The 22,601-nt window shown below is 42.2% G+C and overlaps 1 protein-coding gene across 3 annotated transcripts; it reads right to left on the reverse strand.

Moving 5' to 3' along the window:
* Positions 1 to 4,074: 4,074 nt before the first annotated feature.
* Positions 4,075 to 16,606, reverse strand: ZNF75D (zinc finger protein 75D). Of its 3 annotated transcripts, none has more exons than XM_043896711.1 (6): positions 16,340 to 16,606; positions 14,094 to 14,618; positions 12,720 to 12,909; positions 11,685 to 11,776; positions 11,228 to 11,354; positions 4,075 to 5,018 (listed from the first exon to the last, which is right to left on the reverse strand). In XM_043896711.1, exons 2-6 carry the CDS (start codon positions 14,538 to 14,540, stop codon positions 4,309 to 4,311), a joined length of 1,566 nt encoding a protein of 521 aa, XP_043752646.1. In that variant the 5' UTR covers positions 14,541 to 14,618; positions 16,340 to 16,606; the 3' UTR covers positions 4,075 to 4,308. The 3 variants fall into 3 exon arrangements, with proteins under 3 accessions (XP_043752646.1, XP_043752647.1, XP_043752648.1); XM_043896712.1 differs by having other exon boundaries at positions 16,240 to 16,582; XM_043896713.1 differs by lacking the exon at positions 14,094 to 14,618 and having other exon boundaries at positions 16,340 to 16,579.
* Positions 16,607 to 22,601: the final 5,995 nt, after the last annotated feature.

Here is a 22,601-nt window from a genome sequence, read left to right on the forward strand (position 1 = left end):
GACTTTCAATAACCCCAAAAAGTTACCGCCTAGCTTCTCAGAGAAATACTCACATACTCAGAATTTTGAAAGTCCTTTGAACTCATCCATGGACCACAGATAAAGAAGCCTTGATTCCCAGACTTGTCAAAGACCACTGAAGGGAAGATATATTGTTTTCGTGCTGATCTATCCCGCGGGGATGCCGGCTCCCAGAGAGGCCCTGGCCAGCACAATGGGCAGAAAGGCTTTGGCAAGGGAGGGGCGGGTCTTTGTACAAGGACCATTAGGAGCCTGGGCCTGAGTAGGCCTGTGTCCACTGAGCCTGAAGACCTGAGAATTTTCTCCATTGTTGTGAATTTTCAGAAAGGTTTCACCCGCTGTGTCAGGATCTGTGGGAGTTAAGGGCTGGACAAAGCAGAATATGATCCACATAGACTGCCCCCTGCTGTTACATTTCTCTCAGCTCACATTCCTGCTTACCTGTTTTAAGAAGGGCCTTTTTTGAACTTTTGTCTTGGGGTATAGCCAATGAACATTGTTGTGATAGTTTCAGGTGCATAGCCCAGGGACTCAGCCATACGTATGCACATGTATCCATTCTCCCCCAAACTCCCCTGCCATCCAGGCTGCCACACCGCATTGAGTAGAGTTCCCGGTGCTCTACAGTAGGTCCTTGTTGGTTATCCATTTTAAATACAGCAGTGTGTACATGTCCATCCAAAACTCCCTAACTATTCCTTAAAAGCAAACAATCGAGTTAAGATGGCTATTTTTCAGTCTTGGTAAGGAATTAGATGTTTCCCTTTAGGTTTACTTTTTACATACACACACACAAAATGCGCAGATAGTTTGTGCCTGTACCACCTCAACTTTATGTGAGAACCTGCACTGGCTCCAGCATGGGGAATGCCCAAAAAGTATGGTGCTGATACTTCAGTGAATGGGGCATAAGGTTAAGAAGAAAACCCAGAATAACACCCGTTACGGAAGCTAAAGGGCCTCCCCAAGAGAGGCCTGGGGGTGGCAGACATATGGGTACTACCTGAAGAGAACACTGTCAGCCATGAGATCTGTCACCAAACTCAAGTTCCTCTGAGGTGTCTGCAGCCCAGGGTTTGGAGTCAGTTCTTTCCTGTCGCCCCCGGTCACACATCAGAGCCTAAGGATGGATGAGGGAAACCTCTCTTGGCATTTCCTGGCTCTTTCTCTCCACTTCACCTGAAATGCCAACCCTGGAGCAGAACTGCTTCCCAGAGCTTGCCTGGCCTCCTCCCTCCCTCCTTCCCCCAGGTGATCTGGAAGATCAAGAGGTGACAGGTGCTCACCACCGCTCCTTTCCTCCTCATGTGCTCATGACTGTTGATCCTCAGGAGGATGGCCCTTTCTCCCCTTCACTTTGTCCACAGCTGCATCCCTCACCTGGCCCATGATGGTAGGAAGGAGCAGGTGGCACAGAGGGAGGGAAGAAGGCAAAGACAGTGACAGGAATGGATGGCCTTCACCACTACTATGTCTGGCCACCCAGCCTGGGACAGGCTTTTGTAGGGAGTCCCCTCCTTCAAATTAGGAATAGCTTCCCTCCATCCCACCCCAACAGGGTCATCATGGTGACCAACAACCTAACATCTCATGTTTTTAAAAAACTGGAGAGAAGAGGTAGCAAAGAGAGCATTTGAATCTGACAACGACAAGACCATAATTTCATTTTTCTTTTCTCCCTGCCCATTCTCAGTCGCTGTGCCCATTCCTCTGGGGACAGAGGGACAGTTTACATTCACAATTGGTGGTGGCTGAAGCAGGCGTGGCCATGGCCAAGACAGCAAGGCAGTGATGGAGGAAGAGGCTGCTGGAATGGGAGAAGGGCTGGAAAGGACCCCCCACAGGCTCTTTGGTAGCAGCCACGTCACTGTTTTCTGGGCAGAAGTTGAAGAGACATGTCTTGCATGAACTGGCCTGCACATGAGGACAGGTCCTGGTACCTTGGTCACAGCGGGCAGTGGCACTCTGCTCCCTGAGCCCTTGACTCCCAACCTCAGGCATCACAAATACAGAGATTGGAGGGCAAAAGACCACTGCCTGCTGCTATCCTGGCTCCATTCTCAGCCCATCTTTTCCCTGACATCCCTCACTTGCTATGAGTCAGAGCACAGTGGTGGAAATGGGAGCCCACAGCCCTCACCCCTGGGTCTGGTCATCTTTCATCTCTTCAGTGCCGTCTCTGCCTGTGGGATCTTAAGTGGCCTCTCCATTTTGTCCCCTGAATGAATATCCAGCCTGCATCTCCAGTGCCCTGGATTTTGTATGTCTCCATTGTCCTCAGAAAAGCATCGGAGTGCTCGCCTCTTTAGCCACATGCCAGGGAGGTGGCTAGTGAGTATGAAGCAGAATGACATCTCTCCTTCATTCCATCCTGCCATTTCTTCCCTTAGCGCCCACTTCTTTTTCTGAGATGGTGAGGGCTGATATGAGTGGTCAAGATGCATGGGGAAGGGGGCCCTGCAAGGCCATGGCAGAGGGTTGAAAGGCAAGAATACGTACTAATGAGACAGCCAGGAGACCCAACTTCTACATTCTGTTCCACTAGGACAAGAACGTCCTTTCTTCCTGGAGCAGTGGGGTATCTGAACTGGGAACCAGGAATCCCCAATCCTCTTCCTGTTTCTATTTACATCTAAAAGGTCTTCCTGCCATTTATGCCTTAAAAAAAAAAAAAGACTGACCTCTATAGCAGGTGAGAAGTTGCTATATAACACAGAGCCCAGCCAGGTGCTCTGTGATAACCTAGAGGGGAGGGGTGGGGGAGGGGAGGGAGGCTCAAGAGGGAGGTGAAATATGTACACTTATGTCTGATTTGCATTGTTGTACAGCAGAATCCAATAGAACATTGTAAAGTGATTTTCCTCCAATTAAAAAAAAAATAACCTCTAAAAGAAGACCCATGTTTCCTGTTTTTAACCTCTCCTGGGAATGTCAGTATAGACGAAAACCTGCAATAGGAACTCTGAAGCTGCAAGTGTTGTGAGTGGGGACAGCAGCTTTGGGAAGATAGAGTGCCCTTTTGCCAACCTGTTCTCAGGAACTTTGGTGAATGGGCAAAAACTGCTGGCTCCATCCACACAGTACTTCCTTCAATTTTTGAGTCCATCTCTTCTTTCTAAACGCTACACATGGACTCTCCTGGCTGTCCAGTGGTTAGGACGCCACGCTTCCACTGCAGGGGACACAGGTTTGATCCCTGGTCCGGGAACTAAAATCCCAACATGAACAAACCAGTTTCTGTCTGACCTGGCTTTCAGTGAGCCATCACTTTTAAGTCACAGGCCTCACCCTGCTCTGACTGGACATCCCCTCCTAGCATCCAATGTTCACGAAGGCTACAAGACCATGAGGCCACAGGGTTCTCCTTACCATTCTGAATAAATCAGTTTGCAAAATCTCCAGATCTTCCTGCAAAGCATCCACACGTATGAAGCAATGCCTCAACAGGCATACAAGTTGGCCTCCTGTTAGGTCCTGGAGCAGGGTGGCATCAACTTGAAAGTCTTCAGTCCATATAATGAAAGTTAAAAAAAAAGAAGGCCACTCACATGGCCTATGCCTTCTACAGAGACAAGTACTTGGATGAGATTCCAGGCTGCCCCCTTCATCATTTCAGTCTAAATACCTCAGTGTTGAAGGCTCAGCAGGAAGAAAGGTATCAAGTGCTTCCAAGGCCCCTAGGCCTTTGCTTAATGCTAGAATTCCTTGACAGAAAACACTGCAGTAGTGGGTGCTCAGGGGAGAGGCAACTAGAATGGGGGTACTTCTCCCAGGGCAAACACTGAAACTTCTCTGTTTCAGGATACAGTTTCCTGAACCCTGGGCTTAGGTTATTCATGTAGATAGGATGATAGCCACGGATACTGCCTCAAACTTAGTAATTCATTCTGAGCTCCCTTCAGAGAAACTGAATACTCTTATGATCCATCTTTCCTGTGAAAGAATGGGAGTAGGATTCCCCGCCATCATTATTTGCTGAGTGCCTGATACCTGAAGAATTTAGATCATGGAGGATGGGGAGGCTGAGTAACCAGACAGATACAAACAGGTAACTTCAGATATACAAGAATGATTCCATTCTTTTATTTATAAAGAGTTTTCCAGGTATTGGTGGTAGGCACTGAAGATACAATGCTGCATAAAAGAGAGAGTTTAGATTCCTTTTTGTGAAACATCCCGTATGCCCCTCCTAAAAACATTGTTGATGACAGATTCCTATCATTGGCTACCTCAACATTATGCATTCTTTCATCACATCCAGGATCTAGCTCTAAATGGTGACTTTCCTCAGACTGGAGACACTGGACATGATTCCCTTTTCCCATGGAGTTTCTGGTGTCTAAGAAGGCTTGACCGCCTGCTAAAATTTCTCCTGCATATGCTACAAGTATAAGGCTGCTCACCTGTATGGGTTCTCTGGTGTTTAATAAGGTGGGAGTTCTGAATGAATCTTTTCCCACATTCATAACATTTAAAGGGCTTCTCTCCAGTGTGAATTCTTAGGTGTGTGTGTAGATTTGTGTTATGACTAAAGCTTTTTCCACACCATGAGCATCTATATGGTTTAATTCCTTGGTGTGCCAATAAGTGCTTATTAAGATCTGAACTCCATCTAAACCGCTTATCACATTGTTGACATTTATAGGGCTTCTCTTCAGTGTGAATTCTCTGATGTTTAATAAGGTCAGAGCTAACTCTAAAGCTTTTTCCACATTCCTGACATTTAAAAGGTTTCTCTCCCGCATAGCCCTTCCCATGAAGATCCACAGGTTTTGGAAGCTCTTGTTTACAAGTTTTAAGTTTCTTTCTTTTCCTCCCTGGAAAAGCACGATGTCGTTTCCGTACCCTGCATGTACCACCGTGATTTTCATTGCCCTCTGTTGTCTGAGCAACTTTCATTCTGGCCTTTCTTAATACTTTGCATCCTGATGGTTGTATTTCTGATGTAGAGAGAGATACAGGTTGGTCATTTCCAGTGTCATTTTTGAGCTTTAACCCTGTTGGAATAAACAGAAGAATCAGCCATCTCTTCCCCAGAATAAGAAAACTGTAGACATGGAAAGAAAAATCAATGCTGACAGCTTTTAAAAAATACAGGAACAAGGGATTTTTGGTCAAATCTGGACAAAATGACACAGACCCATTTCTCCCTGGTCCTCCTTGCTGGGCACAACAACAAATCCATTCAAGAATGCAAGATACAATGAACAGAGAATTCTAAAAAGTGGTAAGAGGAAGGCAAAATGGTTTGGGACCCCAGGACTAGAAGAGTAACACAGTAGGTATCTTACATCCCCACATCCAAAAATGTAGGCAACCCAGATCTAGTGTTTTCTAAATCTCAACTGAGCAACAGAACGCTACCTGAATAGGCTTACTCCATCCCCAATCTGAAATGGGAAACCTTCTGACAACATCAGAACTCCAGTCAGAGACATCAGATTTGTCATGCAGAACTAGCAAGACAGACCTCGCTAACCAGCCACTAGCAGCCTGCCCCAGGAAGCTTCTTCATCCCTATGAGTCAGAGATTCCCACTGAGAGACACTCTAGCCTAAGTAAAGATCTTCCTCATTCCTCACTCTTGGTGGCAACATGAGCAGGAGCACATGGGAATCCCAGCAGTACCACACAAATCAAGGAGACCAAAATAATACCATAAAAGCTCTGAAAATTAAGCTGTCACAAGACAAATATTCTACAAAGTAGGAAAGAACTTACATGCTAAACTAAAACAGAGTGACTGCCCATTAAAACATTTAAATAGGACCCAGACTCTAACATAATAGACAAAATGATCAGGATACAAAAAAATAAGTCACACAGCACACCTACAACCAAAAAAAAAAATCACAACTTGAGTGAGCAAAGACAATCTGACAAAAATGGAATCAGATTGGTAATCAAAACCAGAAAGACAATAGAAAAATCTAAAATATATGGAAACAAATGGAAATATACTTCTAAATAATCCATGATTCAAAGAGAAAGTCTCAAGGGAAATGTAAAAATACATAATTAAATGAAAATGAAATTATAATATATCAAAATATGTGGAATGCAGCTATAGGAATGCTCAGAGGAAAATATATAATCCTAAAGGCATACAACAGAAAAGAGGAAAGCTCTCAAATAAATAATCTAAGTTTCTACCTCAAAAAACTAGAAAAAAAGGAAAATAAAAGTTGAAGAAAGGAATAATAAAGATCACAGCAGAAATTAAACAAAAAACTTGCCCCTCAAAAAATTAATGAAATTGATAAACCTGTATTAACTTAGGCAAAAATGAAAGAAGATGCAAACCATCCATATCAGGAAGGAAATTGGGTCTATCACTACACATTCTGCAGCAATTAAAGAGATAATAAGGGAATACTATAACCAACTTATGTTCACAAAGTTTAAAAGTTAGGGGAAAATGGGTGAATTTCTCAAAATCTACAAACTACCAGAATTCAACCAGTGTGAAATAGATAATCTGAATAGCACTCTGAAAATTAAAAATTGAATTCATAATTAAAAAGCTGCCAAAACAGACATCTCCAGGTTCATATAGTGTTACTGGAGGATTCTACAAAATATCTATACAATTAACACTACTTTTGTATCATCTCTTCCAGAAAAGAAAAAGTAATATTACCCAAATCATTTCATAAGGCCAGTAATTACCCTGATAACAAAATCACACAAAGACAGTACTAAAAAAGAAAACTACAGACTAACATCTCCCATGAACTTCAACACAAAAATCCTCAACAAAATATTGGCAATCTGAATGTAACAATATGTAAGCATTATATACCATGATCACATAGGATTTCGATATTTGAAATCAATCAACATAATCCACCATATATCAACAAGCTTTGAAAGATCATAATCCCATTAACTGACACAGAAAAGTATTTGACAAACCCTACATCCATTAATGATAAAAAAAAAAACTCAAGAGGGACTTCCCTGGTGGACCAGTGGCTAAGACTCCACATTCCCAATACAAGGGGCCCAGGTTCAATTTCTGGTCAGGGAACTAGATTCTGAAATGACACTAAGAATTTGCATGCCACAACTAAGAGTTCACATGCTTCAACTAAAGATCCCGAGTGCTTCAACGAAGACCCAGCACAGCCAAAAATAAATAAAAACACTAGGAAAGTTAGGAATTATATCAACTTGATAAAGTATCAATAAAAACCCTGCACTACATCCCGATGTTCATCGCAGCACTGTTTATAATAGCCAGGACATGGAAGCATCCTAGATGCCCATCAGCAGACGAATGGATAAGGAAGCTGTGGTACATATACACCATGGAATACTACTCAGCCATTAAAAAGAATTCATTTGAATCAGTTCTAATGAGATGGATGAAACTAGAGCCCATTATACAGAGTGAAGTAAGCCAGAAAGATAAAGACCATTACAGTATACTAACACATATATATGGAATTTAGAAAGATGGTAATGATAACCCTATACGCAAAACAGAAAAAGAGACACAAATGTACAGAACAGAATTTTGCACTCTATGGGAGAAGGTGAGGGTGGGATGTTTCAAGAGAACAGCATCAAAACATGTATATTATCTAGGGTGAAACAGATCACCAGCCCAGGTTGGATGCATGAGACAAGTGCTCGGGCCTGGTGCACTGGGAAGACCCAGAGGGAGCGGGTAGAGAGGGAGGTGGGAGGGGGGATCGGGATGGGGAATACATGTAAATCCATGGCTAATTCAAGTCAATGTATGACAAAAACCACTACAATATTGTTAAGTAATTAGCCTCCAACTAATAAAAATAAATGGAAAAAAAAAAAAAACCCTGCACTAACATCACATGTAATAGTGAAAGACGTAACGTTTCCATGATAAAATTGGGAAGAAGGCAAGGATGTTTGCTCTCACGATTCCTATTCAACACTGTACCAGAAGTTGGAGCTATTGCAACAAGGTAAAAAAATAAATAAATAAAAAGCACTATAGATTATGTGACTATGTATAATAATCCCAAGAAATTTACCAAAAAAAAAACCTTCTTAGAACTAATAAGCAAGTTCAGTAGGGTCACAGGATAAAATAAAACATAAAATTAGAGGCATACCTATACAAAAACAGTGAACATTTGTTTTAACATAAATTTAAAATAATACCATTTACAGTTGTGCCAATGAAAATTAAATGCTTCTGCATATACTTGGCAAACATGCAGAGGATCCGCACACTGAAAATTATAAAAAGTAGATGAACAACTATACTCCAACAAAAACATAAATAAAATAAATTTTTTTCTCTATCAAAAAGTTGGTGATGGGACTTCCCTGGTGGTCCAGTGGTTAAGAATCCACCTTCCAATGCAGGGAACTCAGGTTTGATCCCTGGTTGGGGAACTAAAATCCCACATGCCCCTGGGCAATGAAGCTAGTAGCTGCAACTAGAGCCCTCGAGCTGTAACTGGAGAAGCCTGCACACCACAATAAAGACCCAGTGCAGCCAAAATAAATAAATAAATAAAATTTTTTAAATGATGAAAGAAATCAAAGAAAACTTGAACAAACATACTGTGTTCATTGTTTGGAAAAATCAACACAGTAAAGGTATCAATCCTCCTCAAATTAACATATAGTTTAATGTAATTTCTAGCAAAATTCCAAAAAAGTTTCTTATAGGTAAGCTTATTCTAAAATTTACATGGAAAGGGAGAGGCCCTAGCATAGCTTAAAATAAAATTTATCTTGACAAAAGAATAAAGTAGGAAAAAAGACTCTGATTTAGGCTTTCTATATTGTATAGCTACAGTAATCAAGACAGTGTGATATTGGCAGAGGGACAGACACATAACTCGATGGAACAAAACAGATATACAAGTATGCCCAACTGATTTTGACAAAAGTGCAAAAGCAATTCAATGGAGGAAGGCCAGCTTTTTCAATAAACAAGGCTGAAGCAACTGGACCTACACAGGCAAAAAAACAAATGAGCTTCAACCTAAATTTCGTATCTTATATAGAATCGACTCAGTATGAATCACGGACTTAAATGCAAATTTAAAAAACTTTTAGGAAAAACATAGAAAATTTTAGGAATCTATGGCTAGCCCTGATACCAAAAATAACATCGGTAAAAAAACAAATGAAAAATTGGGCATCAAAATAAAAAACTTTGTGGAAACCCATGGGAAGAGGATAAAAAGAAAAATATACAGACTTGGGGAAACTACTTGCAAACCATATATCCAAGAAAGCACTACAATCTATAAAAGAACTCTCAAAATTCAACAGTTAAAAAACAACCTAATGAAAACCATGGCAAAGGCCGTTTCACTGAAGATAATATAAAGATGGCAAATAAGCACATGAAAAACTACAATATCATTAGCTATTAGCGAAATGCTAGTCCAAGCCACAATGAGATAACATTACACACTTAACAGAAGGCCAAAAAAAAATTTTAATGGTAATAATATTAAACAATGGCAAGAATGTAGAGAAACTGGATCACATCCATTGCTGGCTAGGAAGGTAAAATGATGCAGTCACTCTGAAAAACAGTTTAGCATTAAACATCTAATTACCATATGAAACAGCAATTTCACTCTTTCACTCTCTATCCCAGAGGAATGAAAATTTACTGTCTCTACACAAAATTCTGTACAGGATTCATGGCAGCTTTATTTGCAATAGCCCAAGACTGAAGACAGCAAAAATATCTTTCAATGGATGAATGGTTAAACAAATTGTGGTTTATCAATATTATGGAACACTTCTCAGCAGTAAAAATGAATGAACTACTGATACACACAATAACTTAGATGAATTTCCAGGGAATTACTGTGAAGGAGAAAAGTTAATCTCCCAAAGCTACGTGACTCTAATCATATATTTCTGAAATGGAAAAATTTAAAAACTGTAAGCAGATCAGTGGTTGGCATAGGTTGGTGATGAGGTAGGGTGTGGGAGGGAAGTGTGTGTTGTTATATTGATAAAAGGGCAACAGGAAGGATCCTTGTGGTAATGTATCTTGATTGGTGTGGTGAATATACAAACCTCCACATGTGATAAAACCTTATAGAACTAAATACATACACACTCACAAATGAATACAAGGAAAAATGGAAATATGAATAAAGTCAGTGGACTGTACCCATTTTATTATCCTGGTTGTGACATTATATACTTTTGCAAAAGTTATCATTGAGGGAAAATGGGTAAAGTGTATATGGGTTCTTTGTATTACATTTTAAATATGCATGTGAATCTACAAATAACTCAATAAAGAGGTTAATTTTTAAAAATATATAGGAACAAAATCTTAAAAATGTTAAGCCCTTATAAAGGCTCCTATTAAGGAATTTTCTCCTCTTCCTATATGTACATTTACCTCAAAGAGACTCTCCAAGAATGTCCTTGAACTCTTAGGGACGTTGGGTCTATGGTTCTTGCCCTTGTGCTAAACATATCACTTTAAGTTTAGGGTGCAATGATAATGCTCTGAGAATAAAACTTGGAGGTCATGGACTGCCATCTAAATTCCAGACTAGTTTCAGAAAAAGCGAATAACTCTTTATACTTTTATTTACTCCAAACATTTAAATGGGTGGAATCTTAAACTCAGTTATCTTCTTTATATTCTACTATGGCTGTGGGTGGATGTGCAATGAGGAAACTAGGAACTAAACTTAAGGACACATGGAAATGTCGTGGGACTAGGAGTCCTGTGGTATTCCAGCAGACCTAGTTAGAGATGAGGCAGCTGAGACCAGGATGTAAGAGCAGAAGAGGTTGAGACATGGTTGTATTCAGGACCTATTTTGAAGACAGAGCTAAGAGTACTTGCTGACTGATTGGCTGGGGGCGGGGGGGATGGGTAGGGTATAACAAAAGGCCTGGAAAAAAGGATAACTGAGAGGTTTGGGGCCTGAACAACTGGGTAACGTGTGCTTTCTACTGACATGGAAAAGATCTGGAAAGAGTGGGCTTGCAGGGTAGGGCAAGAGTATGATAGATCAAGCAGTCTACTTAGGAGAAAGATGTGTATTTGTAAAAAGCTCTCCAGGTGATCTGCATCTGCCTTCCCTTTCCCTCACACCATCAAGCTGAGAACCAACCCACTGCTGGGACACTGGGACACTCTCACAGGGGTGCATTTTCCATGAACTGAGGATGTAACAGATTGCTCAATTGCTATACAAAGGAAAAGAAGACTCTTTACCTAGAGAGGTGACAGTCTTATAGATTTCCTGCATTACATCAATGTAGAGGGTCTTCTGATTAGGGTCCATTATTTGCCATTCTTCCTTGGAAAAAGACAAGGCCACATCTTCAAATGTCAACTGCGTCTAAAGAAGAGAGTAAGTTATAGTTCAGTACTCGCTACAACAGAAGCCGTCCTATCACTCATCTCTGAATTACATGGGAGGCCAGTTACCAAAAAAGTTAAGAGAAGATTCAAGGGAAAAAAAGTGAGATGACAGAAAAGGTGCCAAAGAGATCAGTACACAGCTTGGGAGGTGCCCCAATCCCACAGCGCCAATCCTAGCTGCCTAAGGAACATCTGGGGCTAATGTGCCTCAGAGCACCTGCTGTGCAAGGTAGGATCATGGGCAGCAGAGAAAAGCAGACAAGGCCACATTCAGGCTGCCTGAAAAAGCTTGTAAAGTACAGCTCACCTGAGACTCAGGCAAGGTGAGCTCAGATGCCGTCTTCCAGCTTGGGGTGCTTTTCTGCTCACAAAAGGTTAGACTCTCTTCAGCAGGCACAGCTGTGGGAGAGAAAGAGCCAGAAAAAAAATATATATTTTCTGTTTATGAATACCCCAAAACAACTTCTACAGTTTAGGACTCCTTCAGTAAAGACAGCTCACCTTCACATGTGTGTGTGCGCACGCATGAGCGCACACTCGCACATGTACACCAAAAGTGGCCTTCTCCTTGTAAATTAGAACCAAAAAGCCACCACTCCATAGAATTGGTTTCCAGTTTTCATTAAATTAAATAGGGCTTCCCTGCTGGCTCAGAGGTTAAAGCGTTTGCCTGCAATGTGGGAGACCTGGGTTCGATCCCTGGGTTGGGAAGATCCCCTGGAGAAGGAAATGGCAACCCACTCCAGTATTCTTGCCTGGAGAATCCCATGGACGGAGGAGCCTGCTGGGTCCATGGGGTCGCAAACAGTCGGACATGACTGAGCGACTTCACTTTCACTGCTTCCATTAAATAAAAGGAAATCCATTGTTTTTCCTGTCATTAAAGAAACTGTTGACTGAGCTGGGCAAGCATTAGGGGTGTTTGAAAATTAAAACCTCGGGTCCTCCAGTGTATGGTGGGAAACATGGGAGATTTCATTACTTTTTTCCTGGTGTATAATTCTCTTCCCATTCTGCCATTGACAGCCCATTTCTGATCCCAATTTCTCCTCTAACTTCTAACGGTGAGATGACCCCGCTTGTCCCTGCTCTACCTTCTTCTCTCTTCTCATATTTCTATAGAGAAAGGTCCACATTATGAATACCAGCGTTCTGTGGTTTGGATGCTTCTGTACCCCAGAAGGACCTTCACCTTCACCCACCACTGACCTACTGTACTCCCACTAGAAAGATATCCTAACTGAAAGCATGACTGGGCACCTGGAAAATTCCCATGACATGCTACCTGAACCAATTACTATCACAGCTCCCAAGAGAAGATAATTACGATGAAACTCCTTACCTCTTTCATACACAGGCTGGGTTTCTTTGTGAGTATTCCAGCCCGGATCTTGCAGTATCTGGTATATATTCCAACATTCTTTCTGAAACAAACCCGTTGGTTGGGGCTCTGCTGGCTTCCACTTAAAGCCTGGGGCCACTGCTGTTTCTTCCAAGAGCTCTGTGTCCTTTCCCAGTTCATGGGCTGTGACCTAGAAATAATCCCCATCCTCATTAGCAAAGAACTTTTGGTTTTGGGGTGGTGATGGAAGAACAAACAAGAGTAGAGTCCAGGTTTGGGGAGTGTGTAAGGAAGTAATTTTTAAAAATGAAGAGATATTGTGCCATGATTTTCTCACAAGGAACTGTACACATGATCGGGGAAAATCAGATTAAAATGAGAGAAGCTATGATTGTTGCTGGCCTCTACACCTCCTCGGACAGCCACGGCTCACGCCAAGAGCAGGGTAGGGGCAGGCTGCCTGTTCTCTCACTGCCTCCACTCTCTTGCTTTCTAGACCTGGATCCTTGATTTAGGGGGCTTTTATTTTCTAGTTTTCTCTAAAGAATAGGAAAATGAATTAAAAAGGGTTTTCTGTCAGTTAGATTTTCCAATCCTCCCACGTCAAGTGAACAATTTCATGGAGAAAGGGGATGCAGCAGAGGAAAAAAATGGGGGAAGAGCTGGATTCAACTTTCCTCCATACACTTCAGGTGTATAAGACACTTGTGCTCCTCAAGGTGGGCTCTCAAGGAGACAAAGTATGCTGCCACCTCCCCAGGGCAGACCTGGTTACCCACTCACCAGCAAGGCCAAGGCAAAGCATGAAGGAAGGCCATGGAGGCTCTTTTCTCCTGGCCCTTAGATGTGTGTTCCCAGCCCAGAGAGCACCACCCCTCAGCATTCAGATTTTCTCCATTTCTCTGTTAGCTTTTTTCTTCTTTCCGACCCTTGTTTCCCTTTTCTCTTTCCATTTCTTCTCTTTCTTTGCAGTCTCCCCAGAAAGGTTTGATCTATACTTTGGCTGCTACCCTCTCCTGCCTTTGACCTTTAGAACCCTGCATTCAAAGTTTTTTTCCTCCCTTCCTAGCATTATCTTGCCTTTTATTTCTTGGCTGCTAAGTCCTGTCTCCTTGGCCATGCTAGGCCAGGCCCACCACCTTCAATTCACCCTGGCCCTAAAGAGGGCAAAATGCATTTTTTTTCTAGGGCCAGGAAAAGACTCTCCGGAACTCCCAAACCTGGAAGCTGTCACTGCAAGTCTGTGATTTCAGACTGCACTTAGTTATTCTAAAGGAACAACAGTAGAGTGACTTAATCCATCTCATTCTCCAATTACTGCCCCCCACTTTCACCCTCTTTCACAGTGTACATGTAAGGAATCTTTCTGCTCACCTCATTGCTTATTCCACCAGATTCTCTCTGAAAGCGGTCTACCAGGGCCACAGCCTCTTTGACGCTCTGTGGATGATACTTCTGCACCCAGTTCTGGATATGACTGGGCAGAACGTCCAGGAACTGCTCCAGCACCAGCAATTCCAAGATTTGCTCTTTTGAGTGGATCTCTGGCCTCAGCCACTGACAGCATAATTCCTGCAGTTGGCTGACAGCCTCACACGGTCCAGGTGCATCATGATAACAGAAGCTCCGGAAGTGCTGGCGAGCACTCTCAGGACTAAGACTGCCCATCTGTGGGCTGGATTTCTTACTCTGACTGGAACTCTCTTTCACAGACCTCTTAGTCCCCTGCAAAACCTCCACATGTGGGTACAAGCATGCATTCGCCTTCACATGGCTCATCATTATTTGCTCTAGGAACTGTTTTTCTCCTACGTGTGACATCCTCTTGGGGCCACCTGATAACTGAGGCCTTGTCAGGCTTGGTACAAAACCAATGAGTGGATCTTCTCCCCAAGGGCACTGAGAGAGGGGAGGAAAAAAAAAGTACACATCAAGAAGAAAGCCACATGACACACATTTACTATTTATAGTTATCAGAGAAGGAGGAACAGAAAGTTATCAGAAAAGAAGGAACAGAAAGCAACTGTTCTGCCTCCTCTTTAAAATTAACTGCCACTTCTGAAGACTCAAGACTCAGGACATGTCTTCACCCTTTCCTTTGTTACCCAACTTTGAAACAAATTTACAGCTCTGGAAAGACAAATGTTAGTTCATCACTTTTTCTTTAAGGTTGATGGATGAAAAAACTTGCATGCATTTGCTAAAAGAAGCTTTGATGTTATCCAATACTTAATCCGTGTACTTCCTGTCCCACCTTTACAAACAGGGGTATTTTACTTTCTCTACATTTTAATAGATCATTCCAGTTTCTTATCTTCCATGAGATGAGGGACAACTTCTCTGTCCCTTCATCTTCTTATGCAGACTGATTCCTTTGCTTTATGGAACATCTATATTCTGTTTTCCATCATATTAATACTGGAAGGGAAACTGAGACACCCAGATCAGAAAAGAATTAGAGAAAAAGTAACCTTATTCCTTTCAGCAAGTTTCCCCCCACTAAGCTATCAGATGGCATCAACATTGCTTCTTTGGCACCTCCTGGGAACACTTATAATGGTCACTGTGCCCCTTTCTACCTATGTATGAAAATTTCTGCTCACTTTACTAGAAAAACTGACAGCTGGCTTTGTTTACAAGATATCCAAACGTCACACTGTTTAAAAAAAAAAAGGAGAAATAGTGACGATTAAGGTTCTTCAGAGACAAGAAAGGTCCTAGAAAAGGTAACCCTTGTCTTGACTTTACATTTCCTCAGGGTCATAGAGATTTTTAAGCAAGGCTGATGATGGCCTTGAGAGTCTGATTTTCTCAGAGGTTACCCAAGAAAAACAACAACAAAGCTCTTTCAAGGAAGCCACAGGTATTCAAACAAATGGTTGGTTCCTGCTGCCTATCTAGGCTCAGGAGGTACAGGGACACTTCCTGCATTTCTCTGTCAGCAGAAACTAATGTCTTGGAGGCTGAAATGACCCCTTTCTCGGAGCTTCCCTGATAGCTCAGTTAGTAAAGAATCCGCCTGCAATGCAGGAGACCCCAGTTCGATTCCTAGGCCGGGAAGATCTGCTGGAGAAGGGAAACGCTACCCACTCCAGTATTCTGGCCTGAAGAATTCCATGGGCTGTATTCGAAAAGAGTTGGACACAACTGAGCGACTTTCACTTTCACCAGTAATATGCTCATAAGCCAGCAGAAACGGGCAAGTTTCGCTGGGTGCACTGGTAGGCCTTATTGCCCTATGCCCCACCTACACCTTCTCGGTCGAAAGTACCAAAAGCTCTCAACACACCAGCAGCTTCCGAGTCTACTTCAGCAGCATCCCTGGGTTTTATTTGCACACACTGTACAAAAGTTTGCTTCCGGAGGTTAGATGTGGCTGTAGGTGGCCTTGAGTACCGGCCTCCTCAAGAACAGGTCCCGCCGGTTCTCAGACCGACCCGCCGCCCGGCAAAGAAGCCACAGCGAAAACGAAAAGGCTGCGCCCCGGCTAACTTCCGCCCTTCCCCCCATCCTCGCTCACCGCAACGCAGCTGGCACGTGAGGTATTTCTAAGGGTATCTCTCGGTATCTCTCGGGGGTCTCCTGACCAAACCCAGAAGGAAAATCAGGTTCTCGATTACCTCCACCCAGCTCTGGCTTCCGTGGACACCACTTCCCTCTTTCTGGGCTCGGCTATGAAGTCACCACACCTCACGCCGTCGCGGGGAAGAAGGCAGGTCCGGATTCCCGCGCCCCCGGGGATGATGTCGGGAAGGCGCCAGGCCCCGGGAGCGCACGGGCCTTGGAAGTTCAGTTCCCGGCGCGATGCCTCTAGCGCCTTGAGACCGTGCCCCGGCTCGCCATTTTGGGGTCTCGTGCTGTGGGCCGGGCGCCGGCCGGAAAAGGAAGAATGCGCTTCCGGTGGCTACGTGACAGCCACGCCCATCACCGCCCTCCCTCCACCTGCGGAGTCGCAGACGCGCGAGTCCGGAACTGTCTCGCAGGTCCGCCCCATCCTGGGTTCAGCCCCGGATGCAAAAAAAAAAAAAAAGACAGTTCAGATCACCGAGTCTCGGGTTCACCGGAGTCCTAGCGGTGCCGTAAAGGAGGCTGTCTCCTGCGAGCGTTGTTGCCGGCTGACGCCCAGCGCCGTAATCTCGGACCCCCCGACTTACTGCGTATCTTATGTCCAGATTACTACTACATCACGTTCCAACCGCCGGTGGCCTTTTCTACCGGGAAGTTCCCCTGGTTAGGACCCCTATCTCCGAAAGTCGTCACTAGGCTTGTCCCAGGACTCGAGTTAAGAGGCTTTTGGTCCTCCTGGCCAGACCCCTCGCTGGATCAGGAGCCTCAGTCCCTGATATTTTAAAAATCCTTTTCTGGTTTGCAGGCACGTGCTTCCCAACTGTTATTATTTATTCTTGTTAGGTAGGTTTTAACCTCATGGTGTCCCTTCCATTTATATTTCTCTTCGACATATAAAGAAATTCAGGTATAGGACGTGGCGTCTGCAGAGTCACGTGGATTACAGGTGGCAGATTTTAGACTGGTTTAGGTCTCCTGTTGTCATACCCCATGCTTTGGCTACTATATTGTGCTTCCCTGAAGGACAGGAATCTTGTTTCATCTTATACTTACAGGATCTTACACATCCTGTAGTGCTTAGCATAGTTCTTTGGAGAAGGCATCTTTCTAAGAACCCGGATATCTCGGGTTTCAGTGTCTCCAAATTTTCGTTGTTTACCTAGTATTGAGTCATTTGGACAAAGGTTATCTATAAGAATCGAAGAGGAGAAACTATGTGTAGCTCAGTTGTACAGTGGAGATAAAACTGACGTCAGTGTGAAAAATCAGTGTGAGAAACTACCCTTGCAAGGATACCAGAGATCTGCATGACAAAGAGGAAAATAAACAAGGAGCGCGTGTCCGCCTTTTAACTTGCAAACTAAGATTACGCTCAAAAGACAAGGTTAATCCTTATTTGCAGAGCAAAGCTGCCCAAAAGTGTGAGAGGACACAGTGCATTATCTGTGATTGTAAAAGTAGTAAAGATGTTTGCTTCACCAGGGAGTCGTTTTCAGAGTGATTCTTTCAAAGCTGTGTTCCTGAGGTCAGGCGTTTTCAACCGAATGTTTTATGACAATGGAAAAGAAATCAGAGTATTGTTGCTTCTGGATAATTCCCAGGGTTACCTTTCAGCTGAGTCAATAACCAATGAGGATGGTCAGAGAAAGGCATTTTCTTTTTCTCTTCTTTTTCCTCTTTGTTAAATAGTAAGATTTTTAAACCATGTGAAATTTAATATTAATCTGCACAAAGTTATTCCTTATAATTGTCTTCAATAGAAATTCGATTATACAGTTAGCCATTTAGAATGAATATGGAAATAAGTATAATGATCTCTTCAGTTTTCCTTATAACCTACTATGGCTTATATGCTTCAAAGAAAAGAAAAAAAAAATTTTAAATGACTATAAACTGCAGGAAGACAGGTTTTAATTCACTTAAATTTCATTATATATTATTAATATGATTAGTGGTTTAAGCATACATTGACCCATGTTTTCTGTTATAAAACTCTACATAATTAAAGGTTTATAATTTACTTATAATTTAAATCCATAACACCCAGATCCCATCCATAGTTATGTTTTGGCTAATACATTTGAAACACTAAGTGAAAAAAGAGAAACTATGTAAAATCTGTGTAAAAATGATTTTCTTTCCTCTAAACACTTCAACTTTCAGTCATCCAAGGAATCAAGATTCAATCCTGAGCAGCAAACAACTTTATAGGTGGAAGCAAGAATACTGGAGTGGGTTACCATGTCCTCTTCCAGGGGATCTTCCTGACCCAGGGATGGAACCCGTGTGTCTTACATCTCCTGCATTGGCAGACGGGTTCTTTACCACTAGTGAAAGCTTACCAGAAGGGGGGCTGAATTGGGGACTAGGTGAAGACCCCTGTTGGAATGCCTTTTTAGTGCCTAAGAGCAATTATATGGGCCTCCTCTTTGCTCCAGCTTGAAGGGAAACATTCCAAGTAGGAGCAACATCAGTTTGGTGACATCACAAGATCTGTATGGGGGCTATTACAGTGGCTGCAGTGGGGAGAGGGTACATGCTTCTGAGACTCACCATTCACATCAATTACCATCTTACCCAGAGAGAACAGCATGCTCACTAGTTCCAGTTTTGTTCCCTGTGACTTCTGCACTGATGTTCTGCAGAACCGTGCTGGTCACCCTAACTTTGCCTCACTCTAGCAGGAACTGCCCAACACCCCCACAGTATCTGAACATGTATTGTGGCCCTCATGTAGTAGGCAAAAGGAACACTTCACGTAGGAAGGTGTCAGATTACCTACCACCTTTCTTACCTTAACAAGGGGAGAACTTCAATTCCAGCCTGGAGACCCCTCCCCCTGTCACCCACCACCTCTCATCAATGCCCAGATTACTGAGCCCAGAGTCCCACTCGGTACCTGGTGTGATGCCCACGCAGAGCCACATCTTCACCCATCGTGCTTGTAGTCATCACAAATAATAACATCTGCAAGTGGGACCTTTTTCAACATACATATCTTACTGAAAAACATAATTATTTTACAAATTCCTCTACCAACTGGGTTTGTCTCCTCCAAGACACTTGGGAAAGGGCTTGCATGTATCTTTTCAAGCTAGCATTTTTCTTTTTCTTTTTTGATATGTTCCCAGGAGTGGAATTGCTGGATCGTATGGTAACTCTATTTTTTTGTTTATTTCTGAGGAACATCCATATTGTTTTCCATAGTGACTGCACCAATTACATTTCCACCAGTGGTGTGGGAAGGTTCATATTTCTTCACATTTCTGTCAATACTTGCTATAGCTCATCTTTTTCATAATGGCCATTCTAACAAGTGTGAGGTGATATCACATTATCATTTTGGTTTACATTTCCCTGATGGTTAACAGCATAGTGCATTTTTTTCCTTTTTATTTATGTTTTAATTAAAAGATAACTGCTTTACAGAATTTTGTTGTTTTCTGTCAAACCTCAAAATGAATCAGCCATAGGTATATATATGTCCCCTACTTCTTGAACCTCCCTCCTATCTCCCTCCCCATCCCATCCCTCTAGGCTGTGGGTCTCAAACAGAGAGCCTGTTTGATTTCCCTGAAACATACAGCAAATTCCCATTGGATATCTATTTTACATATGGTACTTTAAGTTTCCATGTTACTCTCTCCATACATTTCAGCCTCTCCTCCCCTTTCCCTGTGTCCATTAGTCTGTTCTCTGTCTGTTTCTCCACTGCTGTCCTGCAAATAAATTCTTTGTTACCATCGTTCTAGATTTCATTTATATGCATTCAGTTCAATTGCTCAGTCGTGTCCGACTCTTTGCGATCCCATGGACTACAGCACGCCAGGCTTCCCTGTCCATCATCAAATCCTGGAGCTTACTCAAATTCGTGTCCATCGAGTCGGTGATGCCATCCAACTATCTCATCCTCTGTCATCCCCTTCTCCTCCCACCTTCAATCTTTCCCAGCATCAGGGTGTTTTCCAATGAGTCAGTTTTTGCACTGGGTGGACAAAGTATTGGAGTTTCAGCTTCAGCATCAGGCAATGAATATTCAGGACTGACTTCCTTTAGGATGGACTGGTTGAATCTCCTTCCAGTCCAAGAGACTCTGAAGAGTCTCCTCCAACACCACAGTTTAAAAGCATCAATTCTTCAGTGCTCAGCTTTCTTTATAGTCCAACTCTCACATCCATACATGACTACTGGAAAAACAATAGCCTTGACTAGACAGACCTTTGTTGGCAAAGGAATGTCTCTGCTTTTTAATATGCTGTCTAGGTTGGTCATAGCTTTTCTTCCAAGGACCAAGTGTCTTTTAATTTCATGGCTGCAGTCACCATCTGCAGTGATTTTGGAGCCCAAGAAAATAAAGTCTGTCACTGTGTCCATTGTTTCCCCATCTATTTGCCATGAAGTGATGGGACCAGATGCCATGAGCTTGGTTTCCTGAATGTTGAGTTTTAAGCCAGCTTTTTCACTCTCCTCTTTCACTTTTATCAAGAGGCTCTTTAGTTCTTCCTCGCCCTCTGCCATAAGGGTGGTGTCATCTGCATATCTAAGGTTATTGATATTTCTCCCAGCAATCTTGATTCCAGCTTGTGCTTCATCCAGCCTGGCATTTCTCATGATGTACTCTGCATATAAGTTAAATAAGCAAGGTGACAATATACAGCCTTGACATACTCCTTTCCTCATTTGGAACCAGTCTATTATTCCATGTACAGTTCTAACTGTTGCTTCTTGACCTTGACATTTTTGATATATGTGTTAGTGTATGACATTTATCTTTCTTTTTCTACTTACTTCACTCTGATAGGCTCTAGTTTCATCCACCTCTTTAGAACTAACTAAAATGCATACCTTTTATGGCTGAGTAATATTCCATTGTGTATATATACCACAACTTCTTTATCCATTCATCTGTCAATGGACATCTAGGTTTATTACGTGTTCTAGCTATTGTAAATAGTGCTGCAATGAACAGTGGGGTACATGTGTCTTTTTCAATTTTGGTTTCCTCAGGGTGTATGCCTATGAGTGGGATTGCTTGGTCATATGGTGGTTTTATTCCTAGTTTTTTAAGTAATCTCCATAACATCTTCCATAGTGGCTGTATCAATTTACATTCCCACCAACAGCACAAGAGGGTTCCTTTTTCTCCACATTTATTGTTTGTAGACTTTTTGATGATGGCCATTCTGACTGGTGTGAGGTGATATCTCATTGTAGTTTTGATGTGCATTTCTCTAATAATAAGCAATAGTGAGCATCTTCTCATGTGTTTATTAGCCATCTGTATATCTTTGGAGAAATGTCTGTTTAGGTCTTTTCCCCACTTTTTGATTGGGGTGTTTATTTTTCTGGCATTGAGTTGTATGAGCTGCTTGTATATTTTGGAAATTAATCCTCTGCCAGTTGTTTCATTTGCTATTATTTTCTCCCATTCTGAGGGTTTTCTTTTCACCTTGCTTATAGTTTCCTTTGCTGTGCAAAAGCTTTCAAGTTTAATTAGGTCTCACTTGTTTACTTTTGTTTTTATTTCTATTACTCTAGGAGGTGGATCATAGTAGATCTTGCTTTGATTTATGTCATCAAGTGTTCTGCCTATGATTTCCTCTAAGAGTTTTATAGTTTCTGATCTTACATGTAGGTCTTTAATCCTTTTTGAGTTTATCTTTGTGTATGGTGTTAGGAAGTGTTCTAATTTCATTCTTTTACATGTAGCTGTCCAGTTTTCCCAGCACTGTTTACTGAAGAGGCTATCTTTGCCCCATTGTATATTTTTACCTGCTTTGTCAAAAATAAGGTATGGATAGATGCATGAGTTTATTTCTGGACTTTCTGTCTTTTTCCATTGGTCTATATTTCTGTTTTTGTGCCAGTACCATGCTGTCTTGATGACTGTAACTTTGTAGTATTGTCTGAAGTCAGGAAGGTTGATTCCTACTGCTCCATTTTTCTTTCTCAAGACTGCTTTGGGTTTTCAGGGTCATTTGTGTTTCCATATAAACTGTGAAATTTTTGTTCTAGTTCTGTGAAAAATGCCATTAGTAATTTGATAGGGATCACATTGAATATGTTATATTGCATTTGGTAGTATAATCATTTTCACAATATTGATTATTCCTACCCAGGAACATGGAATATCTCTCCATCTGTTTTTTATCTTTGATTTCTTTCATCAGTGTCTTATAATTTTCTGTATACAGGATACAGTTCTTTTGTCTCCTTAGGTAGGTTTATTCCTATATATTTTATTCTTTTTGTTGCAATGGTGAATAGGATTGATTCCTTAATTTCTTTTCCTGATTTTTCATTGTTAGTGTATAG

The sequence above is a fragment of the Cervus elaphus genome, chromosome X, assembly GCF_910594005.1.
Source record: "Cervus elaphus chromosome X, mCerEla1.1, whole genome shotgun sequence".
In the NCBI taxonomy this organism is placed as follows: Eukaryota; Metazoa; Chordata; class Mammalia; order Artiodactyla; family Cervidae; genus Cervus; species Cervus elaphus.